Source organism: Ailuropoda melanoleuca, chromosome 10 (genome assembly GCF_002007445.2).
Source record: "Ailuropoda melanoleuca isolate Jingjing chromosome 10, ASM200744v2, whole genome shotgun sequence".
NCBI classification, from domain to species: domain Eukaryota; kingdom Metazoa; phylum Chordata; class Mammalia; order Carnivora; family Ursidae; genus Ailuropoda; species Ailuropoda melanoleuca.
This window is the reverse complement of record NC_048227.1, coordinates 36,443,725-36,468,209: the sequence shown is the minus strand read 5'-3', so window position 1 is coordinate 36,468,209 and position 24,485 is coordinate 36,443,725. Positions and strand designations below refer to the sequence as shown.

Genomic DNA, 24,485 nt, shown 5'->3' with positions numbered 1-24,485 from the left:
CTATGTTCTCAATTCGTGGGTGGATCGGGAAATCAACTTAGTATGGAAATTATGAAAGTGCATTGCATGTAGTAAGGGTAAGTATAATTGTGCAAAATTTTAACTATTTTACATGCTGTATGAACGGAGTCACAGTGTGATATGTGTTTCTTATTGTGGGTTGTGGTCAAGAAAATTTAAGCAACATGGCTCTAGGAGGGGGATATCAGTGTGGGAAACACAATTGATATGATTCATCTGTTGCTTTTCCAATGATCCTTGTTCCAGGTTCTATAACCATCACTCCTGACAGACAAATGCAAATTGCACAAATGGCCTGATTTTCAGCCTTTGCTATGAAGGAGATGCCCACTTTGGAACAGTTTGTAGCTGGTTTATCTGCGATGCTAAGCAATTCTTATTCCCGGCTGTTTGTTAGAATCATCTGTGCAGAATTTAAAACTCTATGCCAAGCTCCATCCCAGATCGAATAAGTCTGAATTTCTAATAAGGTTTGATAATCATTTTTAAAGGTCCTCAGGTGAATGTAAGGTGCAACCAAAATTGAGAACCTAAATTCCTTAATCTCACCCTTTCCTTGGATGTGCCTTCTTTCCCACTATAGCACAAAGATAGTAATGTTCTGCCTTCTGAGGACAAATCATTCTCTCCCTTAGGGCCATGGCTGTCTTAATAATTATTTTTTAAAAGATTTTATTTATTCATTTGACACACAGAAAGAGAGCACAATCAGGGGAGCCGCAGAGGGAGAGGGAGAAGCAGGTTCCCGCTGAGCAGGGGGCTCGATGTGGGGCTTGATCCCAGGACCCTGGGATCGTGACCTGAGCCAAAGGCAGATGTTTAACTGACTGAGCCACACAGGCGCCCCTGTCTTAATAATTATTGTTTTACCTTCCTGCATCTCTGTGCATTTTTAAAAAAGATTTTACTTATCTATTTGACAGAGAGAGAGCACAAGCAGGGGGAGTGGAAGGCAGAGGGAGAGGGAGAAGCAGGCTCCCCCCCCCCCCAGGGAGCCCTGAGAACATGACCCTAGCCAAAGGCAAACACTTAACTCACTGAGTCACCCAGGTGCCCCTCTCTCTGCAATTTTATAAAACTGGCCCATGGACTCTCTTTATCCAAAGCTAAATTATAGCTAACTCCCCTGTCTTTCACACCTTCAAGATTCAAGTTAGTTGCATTTTGCCATACTGAAAACTTGACGTAACAAAGGCAAAGTAATAAAGAATGACAGTGAGATGGTGCACAGAGCAGTAAGGAGACAAGGAAGGGGGACTGTTGTGGTGGAGATGGAAAGTGAAAGGACACAAATGGGAGTATGGGCAAATTGTGAGCTATTCATATAATAAATAGTACTCAACCATAAAAAGACGAATGATTGATACATGCAACAACAAGGAAGAATTTCAGAAGTGTTATGATGAACTAAAGAAGCAGGTCGCAAAGCAATATATAGTTTATGGTTCCCTGGATGTGGGTTGGGAGGCAGCCTCTGTGACTCTTGACTGGTGGACTGGTCTCAATCCTTGACTTCTTCTTCAAAATAGCATGTGACCTGGTCATTGTAATAGCACAACTAAGCAGAATTTCAATGTGGTCCCAAATTTGACATGGCATGTATTTTCCAAACCAATTCTCTCTCATGTATTCGTTCTTCTGTTTCTTGTTGCCTCCGTTGCTCTCCTTTCCCTGAATCCACAGTTACCCATTTTACAGGCAGTTCAGACAACCTGAGATAGTTTTCTCCCTGTCATTGTACCCTCTGACCTCAAAGGTTGCTGAACCTGGAGCAGCCCAGGTGGAGTGCCGGAAGCCCACCTCTTCCCTTTCCCGTTTTCTTGGCATTCGTGTTGGTTGAGAGCGAACCTCTTGAATGCTCGCCTTCAGTCATCCGCTGTTCTTTGAGGGAGCTCTCCCGTGTGTACGCTTTTCCCTGAAGCCTGAGTTAAGTCTTTGTTGGCTGTCCCTGGCAGAGGGACAGACTAACAAAGGTAAGGAGACCTCAGGCATCTGACACTCTACGTCTTGAAACCCTGCCCTCTGCATCTGTCTCAGGATGGGCTTCCCTCCAGCGCATCCTCTGAAGTCCTCCAGGTGAAGACGGCTTTCAAGGAGGCCATCCGATGTGGCTACTGGGCATCTGGAAGGCCAGTGACAGCACAGGTCCATACACCTGATGCTAAGGAGAACTCCAGGTCAGGCTTTCAGTGGAGGTGTGTGGGGCAGAATACAAAGATAAGAATTCAGATTCTTCAGGTCGAGGAAGGAGTAGACCAAGTGCAAAAGCTGACTGACGCAATCCACACCAATCCTGATGACAGACGAATAATCCTGGCTCTTCCTCTTCTGGCCCTGGCTCCCTGCCATGCCCTTTGCTGGTTCTACGTGGTAAATGGCAAGCTGTCCTGCCCATTGTGCCACAGTGGTGAGACATGGGCCTGGGTGTGCCTTTCATCGCCAGCTCGTAGGCCCTGCTCACCTACATGGTCGCACACATCACGGCCCTGAAGCCAGCTAACTTCGTACATACTTTGGGAGATGCACATATTTACCTGAATCACGTTGAGCTGCTGAAAATGCTCAAAATGCTTCTCAAACTTGAGAGAATCAATGACTTCAAGGCTGAAGACCTTCAGATTGAGGGGTACAACCCTCACCCTACTATTAAAATGGAAATGGCTGTTTAATAATAAAGTCTTTTAAGGAGGTGTTTGAAGGATTGTCAGTCTGAATGCCCAGGTGAAAGCTCATTTGCCCTTAAGGAAGAAGGAACTAGTTCAAAAATCTACTGGTGACCATAGTTATTATTAACTTTTAAGGATATTGCCACTGGCGAACATAACCTTGCCGGCTCTCTTAGTAACAAAAGGCCTTGAGTTTGGTTAACTCACCAAGGATGTGTGAAAATGCAGAGATTGGGAATAAAGTTAGGAGAGTGAAAATTTATGTACTCTTAAAAATGTGTACATGCATTTCAATCCACATTTTTATAAAGAAGGTCAGTGAATTTCAAGAATTACATATAAGCTATTCCCCCGAATTTGAACAAGCTGAATAACACCAGCAGTCACAGTAAAGTACAGTTGTTGTCACAGACATTTAAGGTTATATTTGCTTTATATGTTGCTGTAATAAAGAAGAGTTCTGCAAAAAAAAAAAAAAGAGAAGAAAAGAAAATAAAGAAAGAAAAAAAAGAAATAGCTAATAGAGGGGCGCCTGGGTGGCACAGCGGTTGAGCGTCTGCCTTCGGCTCAGGGCGTGATCCCGGCGTTATGGGATCGAGCCCCACATCAGGCTCCTCTGCTATGAGCCTGCTTCTTCCTCTCCCACTCCCCCTGCTTGTGTTCCCTCTCTCGCTGGCTGTCTCTATCTCTGTCGAATAAATAAAATCTTTAAAAAAAGAAAAAAGAAAAAGAAATAGCTAATAGAGGAAACTCATTTTTCCTTTAATCTTTTCTATGAATTTTTGGCCATTATTGGTTTTATTCTTTCCTCACAAATTTTACTCTTTACAGGCATTCAATACATGTAAATAATAATTTTTAAATAATTTATTAATTTGATCCATTCATTTAAAGGTCGATGTCGATGCCTCCAGGTTCACAGCCAAGAATGCTGTTCGATAGGGCTGCAAAAGTTCTGGAGAACATTCTTCTAGACCGTCCAGACATCATGTCACAAGACATCCTGAGCAGAGCCAGAAGAGTGACTCCGAGCGTATGAATGCGGGGTTGCAAAGGAGACCCCTGGAGCGGCCTGTGTGGTGCCTAGGGAGGGAGAGAGAGAGAGGCAGTGATGTCTGCAGGGACTCAGGGAACTCTTCACTGACTACTCGAAACAAACTGACTTTCCTTTCCCTCCTTACTCACACTCAGCTGGGAGTGGGAAAGGAGGGAGAGAGCACCAAGCTGGGATCCAGTTCACAGCTAGTGACTCCCTGGTTGTCTGCAAAGACGGAGCAAGGGACTAATGCATGAAATGTGAATCTCCCAGAGCTACTGACTCCTACATTCCTAGGGTTGTGTAGACGGGACCTTATAAGCAGCAGCAGCCTTATTCAAATTGAGAATAACTATTACAATTTTGGCCCATGTGGGTCTGGGCAATTTTTGTACTTTCCACCCTCTTCTCTGTCTCTGCGACTGGGTACTGCTGTGGAAAGGGGGAACACGGAAGTGACCAGGTTTGGATTTTGCCCTCTATAAGTCTGAAAACTCCAGCTTGCTTTCCCAAAGGCCCTTTTCTTGTGGTGGAGCTGAGGCACAGACTCTGGGTTCTACCCGTGGAAGCCAGAAGCGGATACTATCACAGGAAGTTAAAAAACGCAGACAAGTCCTATATTTGGGAAACAGGTGCTCTCAAAGATATACTTTCCTGCAACCACCAAAGTTACAGCCTTCGCCACACAGAACACCTGGGGGCTCCGTGCACCGGCACAACCGTGTGATGTGGCTGAGTCATACTGTAGCAGGCCACACATTCATGTGCAATGGCTGCAACTGTGGGACAGTCTTTCCCATGAATTAGCTGCTCTGTGGTGTTGTAGGGGCCCTGGCCGCCATTCTTCTGAGCTTGACATGGGAGAAGGGATGTGGAAGTATTGGTCTCCGAGTGACAGCATCCTGTGGAAAGTGTGGGAGTGTGGGCCATCCACATATGGGCAGTGGCAGGTGGTACCCAGGGCATGTGGTAATGGTAAGAAAGTGAGATGCGGTCCTCCCTCTGCTGGAGTGGTCATCGTGCAAGTCTCACTTCTACCACTTGCCAGTCAGGCATAAGCCAGGTCAGCACCAGGTAGTGGAGGGAGTTACAAGAATGGGCATCATGTCAGACAGCCCTGAGCATGAGACCTAGCCCTACCTGGGGCAAACACTCGGTGTCTTCATTTATAAAGTGGGGACAACAGTGTCTGCCCTGCTTCCCTCTCTGGGCAGATTGTAGGGAAGACCAGGGTATTGCATGCACACTGACATGCCTTTTAACTGGGAACCTATGTGCCCTTTGAGACTCTAGATGTGGACAGAATCAGTTTTTCACCTTTCCTACTATTTCCTTGGTCAGCACTGCTGAGCACGTGTTCCAGCCTCTCCTGCAGGCGGTCATTGATGCAGATGGACTCCTCCAGGCGCTGGCGCAGGCTCTGGATCTCCACAAGATTCTTTTCCAGTAGGTCGGCCCCTGTTGCATCCCACCAAGGCACGGGAGAGGTAAGAGGTGGGGAAAGCCGTTCACTCGTGGGCAGCCATGGAGCCTGCCCAGAACTTCTCTGCAAGATCCCTGCCCATCCCTGTACTCCTGTCAATTTCTTTCTCTCACCTGGGTAAACAGGAAGCACAAGGCAACTTTGTTTAAAGAGTTCCTGGGCTTTCAAACACAAGATGGCCCTCTGTAAGGAAACCCCTCAAGGGCCTCCTCCCAGATAGAGGCCGAGTACATCTGAGGGAGATGGACACTGGGCTGGAAAACAAGGGTGAGAATCTGCTACAAAGACTGGCCTAACAATGAGAAAGTTGGTCTGCCTTCTTTGGTAGCAGTCCAGAGGGCCTTTCTCTCTACCTCATACCTACCCTACCTGATGATCCATGGTTGAAAATCTTTAACATCCACCTACTAACAGAAAGGCTAAGGTAAACGCACGTGAAATTAAATCAGGCAGTGAACAATGAGTGATACTGAGTGTTTCCCTTTAACCACTTTTGGTGAAAAGTGACAAGGAAGGGCCTGGGGAGGTATTAGGACCTGAAGGAGGAACAGGAGAGAAGGGGACACCTCTGAGGAAGGCAACGGATGCACAAAGGGAAGGGGAAAGAAACCAAGAATGGACTTCATCTACCAGGACAACTTGGGTAGGGCCAGGCTTTTCTCTGAGAATTTCAAATGTCTTATTGACACACCGGGCACTAGAAACTGAGCTGCTTCAAGCCACCCCTCTTCACGGCTGCACCTCTAGTCACTGGCGGCCAGGATGCCTGGCTTTAAACTCCATAGCAAAGTTTGAGAGGCAAGACTGATTTATGGTTGCATACAAAGTGTGCACACGTGTGTGTGTGTGTGTACCTGTAGAAATAGTCTCCTATCCTGCAATAAATAGCTCTTGACCTAAGGAAGACCTTTCCCATGGAAGCCTGAGTTGGGAATTCTAAGAACAGTCTCAATCCAGGCCTGGGAAGATTATAGCACAGAGGAAAGGGAGCACATGGATGTGAAGCAACTCATCCTCTCCATAGAATACCTCAGAATGCCCCTGACTTCCTGTATTCTCCTGCTCAGGGTGAATCCCTCGGTAGCGGCAAAGGGAGAAGCACTTAGAAAGGGCCAGCACTGGGCTGACATCTCATTCTCTGGCTGAGCCACAGGATACTGCCCCCTTCATCTCACCCAGTTCTGTGAGCCAGGATCTAACAGAGGAATAAAAAAATCCTTGGGCCCGAAAAGAATGTGTTCCCTCCCATCAATGGGCTCTGCTTCACCATCTGCTCCTTTGTGTTTACCAGAGGGCTTGGAGTTGGGCCGGTCCAAAGAGGAGAAGGGGGATAGATGCCCAGATGCATTCATTTTCTGAGGTCTCGTCTCGTCCCATGGGCCACTGCTGCCCCGCTCTCCTGGCTCTGGCGTCCCGCTCAGTTGTGTGCTGCCACTCGGAGGACAGGACGGCTGGGCAGATCTGGCATCTGGATGGTTGCTGAGCGATGAAGCTGAATAAGCAGGAGTGGCTGGGCTGACATCTGTCCAGAAAGGAACGTGAGGGAGAAACCAATGGGGAGTCAGATATAAAGTGTTTTTTAAAGATAATTATACTGGGTTGAATGGTGTCCTCCAAAAAGTCATGTCCACCCAGAACATCAGAATGTGACCTTATTTGAAAATGAAGTCTTTGCAGATGTAATGAGTTAAGATGAGATGATACTGGATTGGGATGGACCTTCATCCAATATGACTGATGTCCTTATAAGGATAGGAGAGGAGACACAGACAAAGAGACACATGGAGGGAGAAGACCCCATGACAAGGGAGTCAGGAGGCTGACACTGAAGTGATCCATCTACAAGCCAAGGGAGGCTCCCAGAGACCACCAGAAACTAGGAAGAGACAAGAAAAATGGAGCATGGCCCAGCTGACACTTTGATTTCAAACTTTTAGCCTCCAGAACTTGGGCAAAACAAACGTCTCTTGCTTTAAAGCACACAGTCTGTGATGCTTTGTTGCAGCAGCCTAAAAAGCAAATACAGTAATGCATGGAATGAAGACTAGAGAGGATATCAGAGACCTCAAGCACAGGCAGTGATTTCTCTGACATCCGCTCTAGCAACATTTCTCAAGATACGTCTCCTATGGCAAGGGAAACAAAAGCAAAATTAAAGACTACGTCAAAATGAAAAGCTTTTGTGCTTTTTATTCAACAAAACAAAAAGACAGCATACTGAATGAGAATATTTTGCAAATGATGTATCCAATAAAGGGTTAATATCCATATATATAAAGAACTTCTATAACTCAACACCAAAACCCCCCAAATAATCCAATTAAAAAATGGGCAGAGGACATAAATAGATGTTTTTTCAAAGAAGACATACAGATGGCCAACAGACACATGAAAAGATGTTCGATATCACTCATCATCAGGGAAATGCAAATTGAAACTACAATGAGATATCAGCTCACACCTGTCAGAATGGCTAGAATAAAAAACACAAGAAATAAGCGTTGGCGAGTGGGAATGCGGAGAAAAAGGAACCCTCATGCACTGTTGGTGGGAATGCGAGCTGGTGCGGCCACTGTGGAAAACAGTATGGAGGCTCCTCAAAAAATTAAAAATAGAGCTACCAGTATGATCCAGTAATTCTACTGCTGGGTATTTACCCAAAGAAAACAAAAACATGAACTTGCAAAGATATATGCACCCCTATGTTTACTGCAGCATTACTTACAATTGTCAAATTATGGAAGCAAGTGACCACCCATACAGGAATCGATAAAGAGGATGTGGTATTTATATACAATGGAACATTACGCAGCCATAAAAAAGAACAAAATCTTGCCATTTGTGACAACATGGAAGGAGCTACAGGATATAATGCTAAGTGAAATAAGTCAGTCAGAGAAAGACAAATACTATATGATTTCACTCATATGTGGAATTTAAGAAACAAATGAACTAAGAAAAAAGAGATAAAAAAACAGACTCTTAAATATAGAGATTAAACTGGTGGTTGCCGGATGGGAGGTGGGGGTATGGATGACATAGGTGAAGGGGATTGAGAGTACACTTATCATGATGAGCACTGAGAAATGTATAGAATTGTTTTTTGTTTTTGTTTTTTAAGAGAGAAAGAGAGAGTAAGCATGGGGGAGGGAGAGGGGGAAAGAGAATCTTAAGCAAGTTCCATGCCAAGCATGGAGACTGATGTGGGGCTCAATCTCACAACTCTGAGATCATGACCTGAGCTGAAACCAAGAGTTGGGCACTCAACTGACTGAGCCCCCCAGGCGCCCCATAGAATTGTTGAATCACTGTATTGTACACCTGAATCTAATATAACTCTGTATGCTAACTATACTTGAATTTTTTAAAAAAGGAAAAGCATAGAATAGTGGCTAGATGTAGTGTCTGAGGATTAGAGCGCAGGCACAGGAAAAGTACAAGGGCCCCTCTCCTGGCTCCCTTCAGGATTCCCAATACTGCAATGATCCCAGGGAGATACTGCAGAAATGTTTCCTCCAGTAGCAGAGCTCACTGCCAATGTTAGAAATCATGAGATTAAGGAGATGAAGCATTTTGCTGGTCTGTGAACAGGTAATATACCCATGGAACAGTCTATGCCTTTCATGAGACTGTTCTATATTGGGGGTTGTTGGAGGAAGAAGAGAAAGGGAAAATGGCTTCTGTTAATAGCCAATGTGCAGAGAACTTAAACAGGGTGACGCTGCTGGTGCCTCCCACTTCTCCTACCTACCGCTCTGGGTGCCTACTGAGGTTGAGGGAGTCTCTGAGGAAGGCAAGTGGTGATTTGGATCCCACCCAGAATGGCTCACGAGACTGTAAAAATAATTCTTAAATATAGTTTAGATTGTCTGACTCCTGTCCAAAGAATGACTGGGTTATTTCTGCATGGGGGATTGTAGAACCAAAAATACCTGATGTCAATGATGCTAGGAGAACCTGGCTATACCCTTTGCTGTGTTCCTTTTCGAAAAAACCCACCTGGATGGTAGGGCCATAATTCAGCTGAAAATAGGAGTCAGCTCCCTTTCAAGGATTATTATCAAGGGCCACAGAGAAGGCAAGTTTCTCCTCTGAGCAGGTAGGAGTGAAGTCCTTATTTCCCTTCAACCAAGTCAAGTTCCTCTAAGGAACTGTGCACTTAAACCAAAATCCAGTAGGTCTTCTCCTTCCATTATGGATGGCATTACCTAATACCAGATGTTATTAACATCACTGTGAAATGAAGAGGAAGGTAAACTACACAAACCTTCAGCGCAATTCCCGACAATGTAGGAACTCAACCAAAAGGTGATTCCCAGCCCCTTCCAAACCTCCTTTACCCCCTCTCCAGAAAATCAGCTTACTCTCAGCCAAGGCCAAAGGAGGTCCAAGTCCATCAGTAACAGTGATCAGCATTCTCATGTCCTGGTCTCCCCGCCACACAACACAGAAAATATGCCCTTACACTGCACACAGAAAGAAACGGGGAACAGCCTCTTGTGAGGAGAATTTCGCCTCACAGGGAAGCTGCCACACTAGCCATGCTTTTTGTTAACTACTCCAGGAGTTTTGGCTCAAAAAGCAAAGGAGAAACAGTGATAAGCCATTGCCCCTCTGAAAGGATAATGACTTCAGATGGAAAAAAGAAGGGCTTCAGTTTCCCTCAGAAAAGATAGAGGTGGCAGAAAGTTAGGCTGATGCCACCCCAGAGGCCATATCTCAAGTGTGACCATTCCTACAAGTCGTGGCAGGACCTGCAGGTGAGGGGAAAGTTTATCTGCCCTTCTGCTGTCTCTCAGGTAGCAATGAGGTGGAATCAAGTGTCTTTGGGCGACTGAGTTCAAGGATGTAGGTAAGGCCCCCATAGGCCCCTTGGAGGAGGTCATGTACATTTCAAGGGCAGCCCATTTATTTATAAATTCTTGGATGAAAGTGCAATGTCATGTGCAGAGGCTAGATCTTTGTCACAAAGAGTGGAGGGGGGAAAACACCAGCTCCAGAAACCCAGCAAAAAAGGTGTAGAAAGAGGTGACTGCCTCCCTGCTCGGTCCCTGGCTGTTCGGGCTGCCGTGCAGTGGACGGTCTGAGCTTTCAAGTCACGCAGACTCACGGTGAATGGCACCCCAAGCTGGGCGCTCTTCAGTAAGTTCCCTGACTTTGCTAAGCCTCAGTGTCCTCAGCTGTGTTGTAAAATTGGGACACCACCACCTACCTGAGAGGATGGTTGTGCCAATTAAATGAGACAAGATATGTAAAGTAGTCACTAATGTGAGCATTAAATATGTGCTTGATAAATGCGAATTTCCTCATTTCACTATGCTGCTCTGATCCTCGGGGAGAAACAGGAATAGTACCAGGTCAAACCCATTATGGCTTATTCATTGCCTAAAACAGTCAATTCAGGAAAAAAAAAATCAGATATAGCCAGAGATTAAGGATGGTTTCTCCATGTTGTCCACACCGGGATTTGACTGATGGAGTTCCCTAAAAATAGAAATACTTTTCTCAGGAGGGAAATTAAAGAGAAAACTGAGCAGGAGAAAATGAAGGTTTGATTTTAAATGTAGTCTCCTCCTCTTACCCCCCACCATGGCTACCCAAAGACCGTTCTTGAGGGATTCTGGGGAGGGGCAGGCTGGTGATGGATTTAGCTTTTACCTGAGACACATCCCAGGTAATGAGGGTTCAGAGGACATTATGGCTGAATTATTAGAATGTTGGATGGGATCTGAAAATCCACAAATGATAAAGAATATTTAGTGGTAAACAGAAAATAGGAACCATGATTGTTTACCCCAAGGATTTCAAGATCAGGCCCAATGTGAGTGATGTTCATGCCGTGATCTGAAAGGTGACATGACTGGGCTGCAGTGATGACGGAGCGTTTGCCCCTTCGCCTTCCCAACTCATGACTCCTCCCCTCAAGTCCAACACCATGCGTGTGCCAGAGGGGGTCAGGTAGCTGATGACATGTGGGACTAGGAATGGAAAAGAGTTACCTGACACCCTTGGGCCTACGCTTGGGACAGAGTCCTGGGCCCGTGCTCTACCAGGGCCATCACAGTGGATCTGCAGGGCCCGGCTGCAAAGACACCTACTTTTGGTGTAGACAAAGGAGCCAGCACCTAGCAACTGGACACGGTCTGGGTACTCACTGGCCACATCCACCGAAGGGCGTGCTTCTTGCACTTCATGAAGCAGGAAGGTGCTGCTGGAGGAGAGATGGGCGGAAGACTGCCCACGGTTGCTGGAGTGGATCTGGGGCAGAGTCTGGGGCTGGGCCTCCTCCCTGGTCCTTAGGACTTTAGTCACTTTACCCTTCTTATGCATCTCCCTTAAGAGACTGTTGTAAGAAAAGAGGAAAAATAAAGGTCACCTGAATGACATGGCTGTAATGATCTGACGGCTCACAGGATAAGTGCCAGAAGTCAAGGAGACTGTTTCTTTGGAGAAGAAGCCAAACAGTTGTTTTTGTCTGGGGATGGAGAGTGGGGGGACAGGGGAGAACAGCAGCTGCCCAGTGCCTTGGCCACAAACATCCCGAGGAAGAGAGAAGACCCATTCAGCCTTTTCTATAATACTCCTTGCTCCTGCGCAAGACAACCAGAGGTCCTTGAGAGTTCAACACACTCTGTGAACACGATGCGTTCAGTAGTGTTTGCCGTGGCCCATTTGAAGTTGCTTCCTGAGGCAATGTGGCCTCCCAGGTGTCTGTAGTTTTTAGACCTCCTTCCCAAAGTATTGTCATACAGTGTAAATCTTTTTCTTTTTTTGCGAGGAAAATTTGTAGCTCGGTAACATCTGCCAGCACCTCTAGGGTCACCATTGAAGAAACCAGATACAATCTCACTCTGGTCTTTAAAGATCTAGGGGAAATCAGAGGGTGTCCCTGGGGATGCAGGAAACTCCTAAGACTGGGTAATGAGGTTAGAGCGGCTCAGTATTGCTAAATTGGTGAACTAATAGAAAATGGGACCAAAATAATACTGAATTTTAAAAAAATAGGAAACAAGACCACTTCATCACTAGGCATACGTAATGATTTGATGTTATAATCGCCATTTGCTTTTTGTGGGGGTGAGAGCTCCTGCTTCTTTGAGCTTCTAGCCCTTGCTTCTCAGTCCCTCACCAGATTGTATGTTTCACAGCCCCTGAGAACTGGGAGTTACCTGAGGGTCCGCAGCATCTGTCCTGCTTGATTCTTCTCACTTGTAAAGTCATCTGAAAACCAGATTCAAAAAGGACTAGTTATAATTTAAACAGGTCTCATTTCCCAGATTACAGACAGACACTGAATTTTCTATGGAATCAGATGTGACTACTTGATTTTTTCAGTCCAGGACACTCTGAATTTTCTCGGGAGAAGTTGGGTTGAGACTTTGGAGAACTTGCCTGGCAGGCTTTCCTGAGCCCACCACAAAGATCATCATCTCTACTTGCTCTGTCCTGGGTCAAAGTCAAAAACTAAAAATGTCACTTTTCCTACAGGCCGTGGAGGCCTCCGGATTACTCCAAGCAGAGCCTCCAAGTCCTCCCCAAAAGCTGGTTTTCGGTCTCACATCTGTATGCCCCTCACAGCTTTCATGCAGAATCTACCCCTGTCTCTGCAGGGGTGACAGACGTCCTTGCTCTGCCTCTGATCTGGTACCAGGAGCCCACACAGTGGCCTCAAGCTGGCTCTTACTGTGGGCCCTCAAGTGCTCTAGGGAACATTCTGTGGTAAAGGCACCTGAAATAACTGACGTTCCCACCACCCGGTACTGGTATACACAGTGTCTAAAGCATGCCCAAATCAACATGATTCTTTATCATTTTTTTTTGAAGTGCACTGATTAATATTGCTGGTTTGATCCTTAGAACAATCATGCTGGTATTATTTGACCTAATTTTTTCAGGTGAGGAAACAGAAATCAAGAGAAGTATGAACATGTCCAGAGCTAGTAATGAACACATACAGGCTAGAGCCAGGGTCTTCAGATCCTAATTCAGGGCTCTGTTCATAGCACCCAGCTGCCCCCATTCTACCTATCTTTCTGACAGTTAGTCTCAGATAAATGCTATCACCCCCCAGAGATGCCTTTTGCCCTCGTGTCCATATTCCATGAGAGACAGAGGAGCTGGTCATCACCCTGGCAACCCCATTCCTGTGTGCTTCTCCTCAGTGAACCTCACCAGCCAGTCCTGACTCCACCATGGTTCCAAGATGGTGACTACAAAGCAGGAGGTCAAACTGAAAAGTCACTTGTAGATGAGTGTGGGCTTCTCTGAGCCTTGGGTCCTTGGGCAGGACTGAAGGTCCTCCTGAGCCCTGGGACCAGCTTACCTGTGCTGAATTTGCTGGCAAGGCTCTCTGCCAGCTGGCTCCCCTTGCTCAGCTGCTCACGGAAGTGCTGTTCCATGTAGCGGTCAACTTTATTCCTGCTAAGGAGCTCCTCAAAGGTTTTCACCGTATTACTGACATGCTGGATGAGAAGGGAAGAGAAAGCTCTTCCCATCCTCATCTTTTGCCTCAGGTGGGTCAACTCTCGAGCCTGATCCTGGATCAAGGAATGGTATTTCCTAAAGTGGGAAAGAAACAGTAAGTAGGGAAAGAGGTGACTGATAGGTTCTGGTACTTCAGCAGAAGGCGCTTAGAGAATTTCACCCCCAAATCCCCTACACTGAATTATATAGCACATGTTTAGTGACCTGAATGTGGTAAAGGGAAGGAAGGAAGAAAAATGCAGCTTTCTTCTGCTTGGAAGTCCCCTTCTAAAAGTGTCTTTCCCCAGCTCCATACTTCTGAAAATGGAACCAGACTTTCTTCTCTAGCTCTGCTTTAAAATCTGCTTCCAGTCGCTCTCTTCAGTTTATAAACCATCTCAATATGGTAAACAAAGCCAGGTATTAATTGGAAAGTTGGAAGGAAAACCATCATCTGAGAAAAGAAACCACTTGGTTTAGGCAGCAGGATACTTCTCTCATCAGGATGGACCTATCTGCATCTTTCCTATAGATGGCCAAGCTCCATTGGCAGGACATCTTCAAGCTCCTTTAATTCAACCACCGTATCCTGCCGCTTCTGTATGCTCCAGTGTAACTCACCAGCGTGGTGTTTTGCTCATAGAGTTCAGAAGAATGATCTGAAAAACGATCTCCAAGAAAATGACATGAAGTAATCTAGTATCCCATAATATCCTGACCAACATGGCGACTATTTGTTACAAAGGATTGTAGAAGAGGAGGTTTAAGTTCATCTTGTTCCTGAGAGAGGCGACGCGGCCGGCTGGATGAAGCAGGAAGCAACAGGCCCAGACTGTAGCCCCAGTGTGCTCTCTCTACCCTCCCGCTGCAAACTGGGGAAGTCCCTTTACTACTTTGTGCTTCAGTGTCCCTATCTGCAAAGTGAGGGTAAAATGACTACTTTGCCTTTTTAGAAATATGATCAGGATTGAAATTTATTTTAAATGTTGGGATGAGTAGAACAATGCCAGTAAAGCATTTGTCTTATCAAAAAGAAGACAGATTATCACTCATGACTTCGGTAATGGTGAATTTATCAGACCAACTTGACATCCTCTGTGTTTCTGTAGGTGTGCTAGAGCAGAACCAATGGCTTCTGGTGTCACCTGTTCCTCTCGGAGACCTTGGCAGTGTTGTCCCTATTCAGCCAGCAGGGAGCACAGGTTCTAGTTGTTTCCTGAGAAGCTGAAATTTGCCTGAGGCCCCGAGTCACTGGTCTAGAACAGGTAATCCAGGTGTAAGAAGGAGCCAGAATAGGGATCAGGACACATCATCCCCCAGGTAGCATCAGATCCTATTTGAACCTTTTAAACCATGCTATACTTTATTCATATTTCTAACCAACATTTCTTGTATCATTAGGCAGCTACCGGCTCCTAGACTAAGAACTCTTTCAGAGCTGGGAGAATTTTAGTCATCTTATGCACACAGCCAAACCCAGAGGAGGCTCTCAGTAAACATTTCTTCCAATTATGGGTAACAGAAGTCCTTACAAACCTCCACTCATCTCTCACTGTGTTCCTGTCCAAAATGCATAGGGATCCTATGGATTTTCCATTGACACAGAAAACCCTTGCCCCTAAGAAAGATCCTGTACTCACTTGGAGAGCTCTACGAAATGGGAATGTCCTTAGACTTGCAGGATATTGTCAATCCTGTGTCCCTGACATTTCCTAGTTAGCTTCTCCACTCTATGCACAACACTCAAGAACCCTTCTTCGGAAAACAAATATGAGGAAGCTTTACTGAAATTAAATGGGCTTTACAGAATCCTCCTGCACTGGGACTTCCTGACTATCCTAAACCTGTTACGTTGTTTTTCAGGAATGTAATTATCAGGTTTGGGGAGCCCTTACTCAAGAAAATGAAGGAAAAAATAGCCCTACAGTCTATAATAGCTTAAAATTGCATCCAAAGACCAAGACATACCCAAATTGTTCAGGGAAATGAATTGAATTTACAGGGTCCTCATGCTGTAGAAAGTTTGCCAAACAATGAGCATGCACACCATTTCTCAGCTAGTAGACGACATTTTGTGAGATTCTACTCTTGTCTCCTCAGTATTCTTTGCTGCAACTCTTTCTTTTTAAAGATTTTATTTATTTATTTGAGAGAGAGATCACAAGCAGGGGTAGTGGCAGTGGGAGACGGAGAAACAGGTTCCCGCTGAGCAGGGAGCTGCATTCCTGCAACTCTTTTTTTTTTTTTAATGTTTTTTTATTATATTATGTTAGTCACCATACAGTACATCCCTGGTTTCTGATGTAAAGTTCGATGATTCATTAGTTGCTATAACACCCAGTGCACCATGCGATACGTGCCCTCCTTACTACCCATCACCAGCCTATCCCATTCCCCCACCCCCCTCCCCTCTGAAGCCCTCAGTTTGTTTCTCAGAGTCCACAGTCTCTCATGCTTCATTCCCCCTTCCTGCAACTCTTTAAATCCTGCTACCCTCCTACCCTTACCTAACAGAGGAGAGACTCTTTAACTCTTGACTTGGTCTCCTTAAATCAACTCCTAGATTAGATTTACAAGAAACCCTATTAGCCAATCCAGATTTAATGCTCTGCGTTGATGTCTCCTATGCCAAAAATTCTGAAGGAAAATATCAAGCCAAATATGCTGTCACTACACAACATGAATTTTTTAAAAAGAGGAGCCCCTTCTTTACTTAATTCAGCCCAACCTGCAGAGTTGTTGGCCCTCATCGGAGCCTATAAATTGACAAAGGAAAAAACTGCAAATATTTACACCAGCAGCAGGTATGCCTTCAGAGTAGTTTATGACTTTGGTTTGCTCTGGAAACAAAGATTTTTTTTTCCTTCCAAGTAATCTCTGCACCCAATGTGGGACTCAAACCCACAAACCCTGAGATCAAGAGTCGCATGCCCTAACACTGAGCCAGCCAGGGGCCCCTGAAAGGAAGATTTTCAATATCACGTGATACACCTATAAAATAGAAGCTCAGGTTGCTGACCTCGTCTCTACATTATTATTGTCCTCACGAGCTGCTATCATAGAAATCGAGGCTCACACGCTCCCACCAGACCCTGACTACCAGGGACATGCAACGGCTACCTTTCATGCTAAGGCCCCTACTCAAGAGATCCCTAAAGTACCGAAACGTAAAATAAATTCCATAAATGGCCAAAGGGTACATACTAAATTTTTTGGTAAAGGCATTTTCCTGAATTTCCACAACCTATGGTCAACTGTAGATCCAAATCAGATTAGTTAAGACAGTTTGTGTAATAGACAAAAAATTGTTTCACAAAAGTGGCACCAAGAAGGACGGAAATTTATCGTAAAAAGAGGACTTTGGAGGGCACATATGACTGGCTGGTGCTTCCTGAATCCCTCAGTTACCACTTTTGCAGGCGCTTCAAGTGACGACCCACCATGGAATTGACTAAATGCCTCAAATTATGAAGAAATATCATGGGTGATTGTTCTCAACTAGCATCTTGAGTTTATAATCAATGTTTAACCTGTCAATCATATAACCTGGGTAAAATCATTAAATTAACCCCAGGGGCTGGCTCCCCCATATCTGGGCCATTTGAACATTTTCAATTATACATTTTCAATTGTCTCCAATTGGGCTGTAAATACGTACTTGTAGTGGTGTATTTATTTCTCGGATGGGTAGAAGCATTCCCATGTGGGCAAGCTGGGATGACACCACGGTAGCAGAGAAATTATTAGAAAATGTTTTTCCATTTTGGGGAATCTCAAATGAAATTTCAAGTGATAAAGGGCTCACTTTACCTGGACAGATTATAAAACAACTAAACAAGGTTATTCAAACATGATGGCACTATCATTCTCTCCATCACCCTCAGTCTTTAGGGGAAGTTGAATGTACCAATGATATGCTAAGATTAAAACTGGCAAAACTGACTGAAACCACAGGAGTACCTTGGCCTGAAGTGTTACCCTTAGCCCTTATGAGAATGAAGGCAACACCTTTTGGGAAACATAAATTAACACCTTATGAATTCATCACTAGGCAACCCATTCCTTTGATGATAGAACCCCACACACATCCTGCCCTTGTAAATTCTCATATGACCCAATGCTTTAAAGTATGGATGCAATATTCAAAAACTTATATTCAACAGGTCAAGGAGGCTTTTAGAGACCCTCTGCCTGACGAAAACTTTATACTTCATACACTGGAACCTGGAGACTGGGTGTTCTGAAAGAGATATCAATGAAAAATAGCACTTGTACCTCAATGAAAAGGACTCTACCAGGTTCTGTTTTTTCACACAGCAGTTAAATTATAGGGTATTGAACTTTGGGTCCATGTCTCTCAGCTAAAGAGAACACCCCCCCTCCCCTCTCATGGGCACCTGGGTGGCTCAGTTGGTTAAGTGTCTGCCTTTGGCTCAGGTCATGATCCCAGGGTCCTGAGATCGAGTCCAGCATTGGGCTCCCTGCCCAGTGGGGAGCCTGCTTCTCCCTCTACCTGCCGCTCGCCCTGCTTGTGCTCTCTCTCTCTTTGGCATATAAATAAATCAAATCTAATAAAGAGAACCCCCCTGCTCCTCAATTCTTGGACTTGTCAACCTATGGCTAACTTAAAATTAAGGATTTCCAGGAAAAACAAACAAACAAACAAACAAACAAAACTTCCCTCAAAGCAGAAAACAAGGCAAAGTGGATAGCTTACACCTAAGACCACAGAAAAAGATTCTGCTAGATCCCTTATCTTTTCCCAGGACTCAAATTTTTAACAATTATTGTGATACTACTGTTTTACAAACTAACACAAAACATTCATAGTCGTGCTCCTTTTTCTGTTAGGGATTTTCTCTACCCACTAAGGCCTGCCATTCAATGCATACCCTCCTTAGCTAAGCAAAATGATTGCTGGTTATGTACCCACCTACACGCTCAGGAAGGCTCTCAGTTAATATTAGAACCAGTGCCTCTACATGCTTTGATGACAGGAAAGATGGCTTTACAAAAAGGTTGGGTATCCACCCCTTGGCAATTTAACTAATACTTATGGCCGGGGCGCCTGGGTGGCACAGCGTCGGCTCAGGGCGTGATCCCGGCATTACGGGATCGAGCCCCACATCAGGCTCCTCTGCTATGAGCCTGCTTCTTCCTCTCCCACTCCCCCTGCTTGTGTTCCCTCTCTCGCTAGCTGTCTCTATCTCTGTCAAATAAATAAATAAAATCTTTAAAAAAAATACTTATGGCCAATTAATCTGGTATTGGGAGGAAGCTTGGAAGCCATAGGATGGCTCATAACCACTGCAAACTTCATTGCTGGGAATTTGTCCCTATGCATAGAAAACCTTAATGGTACTGGACATAATTAAGGCATGTTCTAGACTCACTCTATAATCACACACTTTGGTTTGACTCAGATGATGAAAATTGGGTTTCTATATATAACAACACAGATTTTAAAATAGATAATGACAATGATACTTTTGATTATGCTATTAGGAAAATTACTGAATCCAAACTTAGCTTATTCTGCTAAATAAATAAATAAATAAATAAATAAATAAATAAATAAATAACTATTGGGCCACTTCTGGCATATGTCTCTGAAAATCATAGACGAAATTCAAGCTGTTCCCCCAAATTGGCATGAGGTGGTCACTTTTAACCAACCCTCAATCATTAGGAAAACTCTAATGATATAATCAATCGTTGAAAATAACAAGCTCTGCATTCTCACTATATAAGCTGTCTTATGACAACATACCTCTGAACCTCGTTCCACTGTCAGTTGGAGAGCTCCAAGGTGTAAACTATTTTTATGTGCACAATAAACTCTAATTAATATTTTAGTGATCTAGTGGTTTCAATCTTGCTATTTCTAGATTTTTGACACTTAATTCCCCCTAACTTCCTCTTTCACAACAACTTTGGCTACCCAGCCCCCCCATCACCTCTCCCTGTCTTCTTACTCTCTTTTTCTGACCAAGAAGATGCCCCTCCCATCTGCTCTTTCAGCTCTGAGATCTCAGGATATAATGTTGGCACAGTGTTTTCTGCAAAATACACACACCTGCACACACGCACACGTGGACATAGACGTGCACCAGGGGCCAGAGCTTGATCCTGGCTGCAATTACTAGGTTAATAGACCTTTTAACATTCCAGTCAGTCAAGATGTAGAGAATACTAGCGCAGGAGGAAGCCTCACTTCATTTTACAGATGAAGACGTTGAGACCCACAAAGAGTGAGAAATACATCTGATATATGTGAATAATATCTCAATAAAGCCAGAGTAGGGAGAAACACACCTGAGCTCCCATTATTAGTAGCTGGAAAGACCATTATTAAAAAATTTGGCTCCAAACTCTCAGCCTAGTGTTCTTTGTCAGTACCATCAGTATCCTCTTGCTCTGAGTTTCAGAAGTCTCTGAGATAAACAAGACTGTTCTACTTTCAAGACAAGGCCTTTTTCTGGAATACATTTATCATTCTGGATTCTATAGGTCTATTATTTATTCCCAGCCAGTTTCCCAATAATAAGTAATATTTATCACAATGACAGTTAAAATGTATTTAGGTAGCGGCGCCTCAGTCAGTTAAGCTTGATTTCAGTTCAGGTCATGATCTCAGGGTCATGTGATTGAGCCCTGCATGGGGCTCCACTCTGAGCATGGAACCTGCTTAAGATTCTCTCTCTCCCTCTCCTTCTGCCCTCCCCCCCCACCCCTGCTCATGTGTCCTCTCTTTCTCTCTCAAAAAAATTTTTAAGGTAATTTTATTTTAAAAATATGGTTGTTTGAAAAGATCAATAAAATCAATAAGCCTCTATCCAGACTAAAGAAAAAAGAGAGAAAACACAAATTACTAATACCAGAAATAAGACAGGATCACTATAGAGCTGATGGACACTAAAAGGATAATAAAGAAATACTATGAACAACTCTATGCCCACAAATTGGATAATCTAGATGAAATGGGCAATTCCTTGAAAAACACAATCTGCCAAAGTGCACACAAGGAGAAATAAACAATCTGAATAGACCTATGTCTGTTAGAGACACTGAATCAGTAATTAATAACCTTTACAGGGTGCCTGGGTGGCTCAGTTGGTTAAGTATCAGACTCCTGATCTTAGCTCAGGTCTTGATCTCAGGGCTATGAGTTCAAGCCCAGCGTTGGGCTCCATGCTGGGTATGGAGCCTACTTTAAAAAATAAATAAATAGGGGCGCCTGGGTGGCACAGTGGTTAAGCGTCTGCCTTCGGCTCATGGCGTGATCCCGGCGTTATGGGATCGAGCCCCACATCAGGCTCTTCTGCTATGAGCCTGCTTCTTCCTCTCCCACTCCCCCTGCTTGTGTTCCCTCTCTCGCTGGCTGTCTCTATCTCTGTCGAATAAGTAAATAAAATCTTTAAAAATAAATAAAAATTAAAAAAATTAATAACCTTCCAACACAGAAAGCACCAGGTCCAGATGAGCTCACAGTAAATTCTACCAAATGTTTAAGAAAAAAATTATACTCATTCTCTACAGTCTTTCTACAGAAGATAGAAGCAGAGGAGATACTTTTCAACTCATTCTATGAGCTTAACATTGCCCTAATATCAAAACCAGACAAAGAAAAAAAAAACCTTACAGAACAATATCTCTCATGAACACAGATACAAAAATCTTCAGCAAAACATTAGTAAATTGAATCTAACAGTGTATAAGATGAATTATACAACACACCAAGTGAGATTTATTCCAGATATGCCGAGCTGTTTTCAATATTTGAAAATCAACTGGTGTAATTCATCACATCGACAGGTTAATGAAGAAAAATCACATGATCATACTAATAGATGTTGAAAAAACATTTGACAAAATCCAACACCCATTCATGATTAAAAAAAAAAAGAAAAGAAAACCTTTGGGCAAACTAGTAATACAGGGGAAAAATTTCCTCAACTTGATAAAGAATATTTACAAAAAACATACAGCTAGCATTATACTTAGTGGTAAGAAACTAGAAGTTTTCCACTCAGATCAGAAACAAGGTGACAGTGTCCCCTCTCACTACTCCTTTTAAATACCATATTGGAAGTCCTAGATTATGCAATAAGACCAAAAAAAAAAAAAGGAAATAAAAGGCTTACAGATTGGGAAGGAAGAAATAAAACTGTCTTTGTTTGCAAATGACACAATTGTCTATGAAGAAAATCTGAAAGGATTGACAAAAAACTCTTGGAACTATAAAGTGATTAAAAAGTCAGGTTGCAGAATACAAGGTTAATATACAAAAATCAGTGACTCTCCTATCTACCAGCAATGATCAAGTGGAATTTGAAATAGAAAACAATACCATTTACATTAGCATCTCCCAAATGGCATACTTATGTAAAAATCTAGCAAAATATGTAAAGGTCTATATAAGGAAAATGACAAAACTCTGATGAAAGAAAATAAAAAGGAACCAAATAAATGGAGAGATAGTCCATGTTCATGGATAGGAAGATTCAATATTGTCAGATGTCAGTTCTTCCCAACTTCATCCGAAAATTCAAAGCAATCCCAATCCAAATCCCAGCAAGTTATTTTCTGGATATTGACAAACTGACTCTAAAATTTATATGGAGAGGCAAAAGAACCAGAACAGCCAAAAAGAAGAACAAAGTCAGAGGACTGACTACTGACTTCAAGACTTACTATAAAGTTACTAGTAATCAAGAAAGTGTGATATTGGTGAAAGAATGAACAAACCAATGGAACAGAATAGACAGCCCAGAAACAGACCCACAAAAATAGAGTTGACTGATCTTTGACAAAGGAACAAAGGCAACACAATGGAGAAAAGATAGTCTTTCCACAAATGGTGCTGGACAACTGGACATCCACATGCAAAAAAAAAAAATGAACCTAGACAAGACTTTACATCCTTCACAAAAATTAGCTCAAAATACATCATAGACCTAAATGTTAAACACATAGTATAAACCTCCTAGAAGATAACAAAACAGAAAGTCTAAATGATCTTGAGTTTGGTGAGAACTCTTTAGATACAAATACCAAAAGTACAATCCATAAAAGAAATAATAATCTGGACTTGATTATAATTAAAAACTTCTGCTCAGCGAAAGACATGATCAAGAGAATAAGAAGACAAATCACAAACATGGAGAAAATAATTGCAAAAGACATATCTGATAAAGGACTATTAGCAAAAATATATAAAGAACTCCCCAAACTCAATAAAAAGAAAATGAATGGGGTGCCTGGGTGGCTCTGTCACTTAAGCATCTGCCTTTGGCTCAAGTCAATCCAATCAAATAATGAGAAAAAGACCTGCGCAGACATCAAAGAAGATACCCAAATGGCAAATAAGCATAAGAAAAGATGCTCAACATCATAGGTCATTATGGAATTGCAAATTAAAACAATGAGATACACTGCATATTAGAATGGTAAAAATCTGGAACCTTGATAACACCATATACTAGTGAGGCTGTGGAGGAACAGATTCTCCCATCATTGCTGGTGGGAATGCAGAATGCTACAGCCACTTCAGAAGACAGTTTTTGTGGTTTCTTACAAAACTAAACATACTGTTACCATATGATCCAGCAATTGTGCTCCTCACTATTTACTCAAATGAGTTGAAAACTTATGTCTCCATAAAAATCTGCACATAAGGGGCAGATTATTTTAGTTCTAACATTCTTCTCTGGGTGGATGAAATTTAAGTGGCACATATTGACAGTGTCCCAGTGGAGCATGAAGCAGAATTTTATCACCTTCAGAGCTGTGCCCCAACCTCTAAGCAAGTTAGTTATGTATAGTATGTCAGTAACTGGTGTTCACAGATAAATGTATAATGGATAAACTCCATATTATTTTAATGCTTTCAAAAAGTTGTAAGCAAACTGGGGCACCTGGGTGGCTCAGTCGGTCAAGCGTCTGCCTTTGCCTCAGGTCATAATCCCAGGATCCCTGGGATTGGCCACATGTCAGGCTCCCTGTTTAGCGGGGAGCCTGCTTCTCCCTCTCCTAGTTCTCCTGCTTCCCCTGCTTGTGAGCTCTCCCTTTCTCTCTCTCTGTTAAATAAATAAATAAATAAATAAAATCTTTAAAAAAAATGTTGTAAGCAAACAGCCATTAAAAACATTGATAAATGTACCCAACAGGCCATTATTTGGCAATTTGGTAAGCTTATTTTAAGAACTGAGCTTATCAAGATTGCCATTCCAGAAACCAGGGACAATCTGATTGCCCTGAAGTCTCCTGAGGTAACAGGAGATTCTTAGGTGTTCTCATCAATGCAGAAAAGAGACATTACTGATGTGACTGGAAGATTTCCATGAAATCCCAAACACCCATGAAGATGATCTATTTGGTGAATATATGCATTGTTATTTAGAATAAAATCAAATTTCTCTGAATAATAAGAGTAACTGATAATAAAAACACTCTAGGCTTTTCTCTAAAGAATTTCCAGGAAGGTCTTAATGCCAGAGCCTGGATGCAGACCCTGAAAGCTGCTGTGAGAGCAATGATTTACTTCTGGCAGCAGAAGTCTCTTACCTGCTGTGGGACACAGGGGAGGACCCTGCCTCCTCAGGCTGAGTCTGTTGCCCATCCACTCTCCGCTCAACAGGTCCCTTTTCCAGGGGCCGCTGCATTCCAGCTTTTAGTTGGAGCATTTTCTCATGAAGAACCCTCTTACTGTTTCCTTTAAAAGGAAAGATGGAAGAGAAATGTGTGTGGGTCTCCACAATGATCAGGCTTTCCTCCAAATCTACCTAGAGGAATCAAAACAAAATTATGGTTTATA

At 43.4% G+C, this 24,485-nt stretch overlaps 1 protein-coding gene and 1 pseudogene across 3 annotated transcripts in view; one reads left to right on the top strand and one right to left on the bottom strand.

Annotated features, from left to right (window-relative positions):
* Positions 1 to 1,321: 1,321 nt before the first annotated feature.
* Positions 1,322 to 3,170, top strand: LOC105234770 (annotated as a pseudogene).
* Positions 3,171 to 3,461: 291 nt separating this feature from the next.
* Positions 3,462 to 24,485, bottom strand: part of LOC100480647 (myomegalin) — a 46,410-nt gene continuing 25,386 nt past the window's right edge. Inside the window, exons 2-8 of one of the 3 annotated variants that reach the window (XM_019793491.2) lie at positions 24,236 to 24,453; positions 13,530 to 13,765; positions 12,376 to 12,427; positions 11,362 to 11,549; positions 6,495 to 6,728; positions 5,041 to 5,181; positions 3,462 to 3,770 (exon numbers count right to left, since the gene is read on the bottom strand). In XM_019793491.2, coding sequence (XP_019649050.1) covers positions 3,679 to 3,770; positions 5,041 to 5,181; positions 6,495 to 6,728; positions 11,362 to 11,549; positions 12,376 to 12,427; positions 13,530 to 13,765; positions 24,236 to 24,354 — 1,062 coding nt within the window. In that variant the 5' untranslated portion in view covers positions 24,355 to 24,453 and the 3' untranslated portion in view covers positions 3,462 to 3,678. The remainder of the gene's footprint in view (positions 3,771 to 5,040; positions 5,182 to 6,494; positions 6,729 to 11,361; positions 11,550 to 12,375; positions 12,428 to 13,529; positions 13,766 to 24,235; positions 24,454 to 24,485) is intronic. The other 2 variants (XM_019793492.2, XM_034670551.1) reach the window with 2 other exon arrangements.